The 3,415-nt window shown below is 37.9% G+C and overlaps 1 protein-coding gene across 1 annotated transcript; it reads left to right on the forward strand.

Annotated features, from left to right (window-relative positions):
- Positions 1-270: 270 nt before the first annotated feature.
- Positions 271-2,870, forward strand: LOC130870895 (BET1 homolog). The gene is made up of 2 exons (XM_057763847.1): positions 271-313; positions 2,560-2,870. Exons 1-2 carry the CDS (start codon positions 271-273, stop codon positions 2,868-2,870), a joined length of 354 nt encoding a protein of 117 aa, XP_057619830.1.
- Positions 2,871-3,415: the final 545 nt, after the last annotated feature.

A 3,415-nucleotide genomic window follows, 5' to 3' on the forward strand; every position in this document is an offset into this window, starting at 1 on the left:
GGTCTTTGGAAGTCATTTGGTTCCACACATTTGGAAAATTTCTGCACACCAGGAACTCTGCTGGTAATTGGGAATGAAAAATAAAACCAGGCATTTCCCCAGAAATTATGACTGTTAGAGTTTAGAAATAATAAAGAAAATTATCATATAAAGTATGAATAAGAAATCATGTTTTGTTAATATAAAGTATTTAATAAAATGTAAATATACAATTTCAGTTTGAAAAGACAGGCACATATTGCAGGGATGCTCTGGTTTAGTGGGGAGAGGATGACGCAGGAAGAGAGCATCAAATGTGAGGAGGAGGAAGAGGGTGAGTTAGGAGGACACCGATAGTACTCGAGGCAGAGAACCAGACTATGGCAAGAAGCCTTTATTGAACAACCAAGTACTAGTTGTGGACCTGGATGCCAAGGTGAGCTTTGAGGCTGTTTCTCTAGAGTCATGGAGCATATAGATTGAATTTCTCTATATATAGAAAGGGAATTTATTGGGATGACTCTGGGGATGTGATCCAGCTAATCCAACAATGACTGACTATGAATGGAAGATTGAGGAATCCAGCAACTGCTCAATGCATGTGTTTGGATGTCTCAGTTGGTCCTCAGTACATGTTAGGAATCTGAAGAAATAGGCTTGACTGCCAGTGAAGGAATGGATTTGCTAGGGAGGGCAAGAGCAAGCAGGCAAAGAGCAACAGCTTCCTTTCTCTATGTCCGTATATAAGCTTCCAGCAGAAGGTGTCTCTTCCCACCTCAGAGATCAGGATTAGGAGTGGATCTTTTTATTTCAAGTTAAGCAAAATTCCCTCTAATTTTGGATTTTAGTTAATTCCAAATGTAGTTGACATGAAAGAATAGCTATCATAAATACTATCACCCTGTTTTTAAAATTAGGCCATAAATTGTTTTAATTTTGAAGGCTTTGGCAGTCTTATTAAGCATTAACTATACACCTGAATCAGTGTGTTTGGAATAGAAATGTAGGTTCTCAAGATTCTTCCTGTTTTATCTTCAATTTTTAAATTCTTTGGCAGTTCCATGCACATATAGAATTTTAGAAATTTTCACACATTCTTATCCTTCATCTTGTCCCCTGCCCATTGATTGCATGAGTTACCTTTTTGCTACTGTGATGAAAAGCAACCCAAGGAAGAAAGAGTTTATTTAGACTTATGACTCTGAGGGGGAGAGTCCATCCTGGTGGAGGCATCTTGTCTGTGAAACAGCACCAGGAGCAGGAAGAGGGATGCTCACATTTCATCCACATACAATAGAAGAGAGGGGAAACAGGAAGTGGGGCAAGGTAATAAACTTCCAGAATTTGCTGCCTCTGATTTACTTCTTCTGGCAAGGTTCCAACTTCCAAAATTTCCATGTTCCTTTCCCCATAAAATAACACCACTGGTGACCTAGTATTCAAATACTTGAGCCTGTGGGGGATTTGTCATTCAAACCACCACATCCATTGAAATCCTTCTTCATATGGACAAGTTTCCCTTCTACTTTGATGGTGCTGTGTGTGTGTCCCACTAAGTTTAATTTTCAAGTTGATTGCCTGAGTGTGGGTAGGAGGTTATTTATTGAAACATGAGCAACTTGTCAGTGGCTAAACCACTGAAGAAAATTACATTACTCCTTCAGTGATAATACATCATTAGGGATGGGGTGGAGGGCTCACAGACCCCTCAACTAATGCATCATGAAATGTTGACAGGCACAATCATGTATAGGTATTGTACAGACAGCCACATCTGAAGTCAATTTGTGAGTGTAGTGTGCATGCCATGTCCATCAGATCTCTTTATTGCATAGATCTCTCTCCTCTGACTTTTTATGTTCTTTTGGCTCCTTCTTCTGCGATATTCCCTGAACCTTGGAGGAGATAAGATTGAATAAGATAATATTAATTCAAGGCCAAGAATGCCACTGATAGTTATTTTTCGAAACTTTGTATAGTTATAAGGTTCTATATTAACCACCATCTGCTGTAATAAGAAACTTTTCTGACCAAGGTTGAGCTCAACACTGGTCTATGTATACAAACATTAGTATTTAGCAGGTATTTGACAAGATTAACATTTAGCAAAACAGTTGTAGTAAGGTTCTTCCTAGGATTTATAACCATTTAAGCCATGGGCTCTTGACCATGCTTATAGTACCAGATGTGAATTTTCTTCTATGGTGTGGACCTGAAATTCTAGTAGAAAGCAGTTGGCTACTTATATAACAGTCATGTCAATGCACCAGAGGGCCCATCTTTTCTGGAAGATTATTATTGTAGTGCACGGGAGTCACAGGTGCGTAAGAATGTTGGTAGATCTTCCCAGCACCTTCTGGCATTGTGACATCTCTCCAGTAGAGATGATGCTTCTAGTATGATTCCAGTTTGAGTTAGCTATGTACCACGACCAAGGTGTGAGGCATCTTAAACAATAGGGTGCTATCATCCAATTCTTATGTGAAACAATGAACAATGGTTATAGTCGTTGTTATTCTTGGGGCCTCTGTACTACTTGATGAACACATTTTAAGAAGGTGTTGTATATGTCCCACCTAGAACTGGGATTTTTTTTTTTTATTGAAAACTCATTGCTTCTGGGAGGACAATTATCCACCCATGGGGTACTTCTGAGCAAAGTGGATGCTATCAAATCTCTTTCCATTGAAATAGGCCATGAAGTTAGAAACCAAAACAAACTATTATCTGAAATGGATTCACAATTTGATTCTACAACTGGATTTCTAGGTAAAACCATGGGAAGACTGAAGATTTTGTCCAGAGGAAGCCAAACAAAATTACTATGCTATATGATGTTGTTTTCATTGTTTGTCTTTTTTGTCATTTATTGGATTATTAAACTGAGGTGATAAAAAAAAAACAAACTTTTTAAATAATTGTAATATAGACAGGCTCCAAAACCACAGAGAAACCCTGTCTCGAAAACAAACAAACAAAAAAATAATTGTAATATAGGGACTAGAGAGATTGCTCAGTGGTTAAGGGCACTTATTTCTTTTACACAGAATCTAGGTTCAAGTCCTAGCACCCACATAGGGACTTACAACTGTCTATAACTCCAGGTCCATAGGATCTAGTGTTTTTTTCTGGCCTTCAGAATTATCAGGCATGGAAGCTGTGTACAGACATACATTCAGATGAAACACTCATATTTAAAATTAAATTAAAATAAAAAGAAAACTTTTTAAAAAATAAGTTTATAAATCAGCAAATTTCCACAAGGTCTTTTCATTGCTAGTTTTATCCCATCTCCTTCTGTCCTCCGATGCTTTTATCCTCCCTGCTTGGCCCTTTCTACCGCTTCCTATACTAAAGCATCTTCAAAACATTGAAAGCAATTGTCTCTTATCTGAAGATTCTTTTTTTGGTTCAGTTTTCTGGCTACCGTGGGAAG

This window comes from Chionomys nivalis, chromosome 3 (genome assembly GCF_950005125.1).
Source record: "Chionomys nivalis chromosome 3, mChiNiv1.1, whole genome shotgun sequence".
Classification (NCBI taxonomy): Eukaryota; Metazoa; Chordata; class Mammalia; order Rodentia; family Cricetidae; genus Chionomys; species Chionomys nivalis.

Coding starts and splice junctions, on each gene's coding strand:
- LOC130870895 (XM_057763847.1), top strand. CDS start 271: ATGACGCAGGAAGAGAGCATCAAATGTGAGGAGGAGGAAGAGG. Junction 314..2,559: donor ATGTGAGGAGGAGGAAGAGG/GTGAGTTAGGAG, acceptor TGTCCCACCTAG/AACTGGGATTTTTTTTTTTT.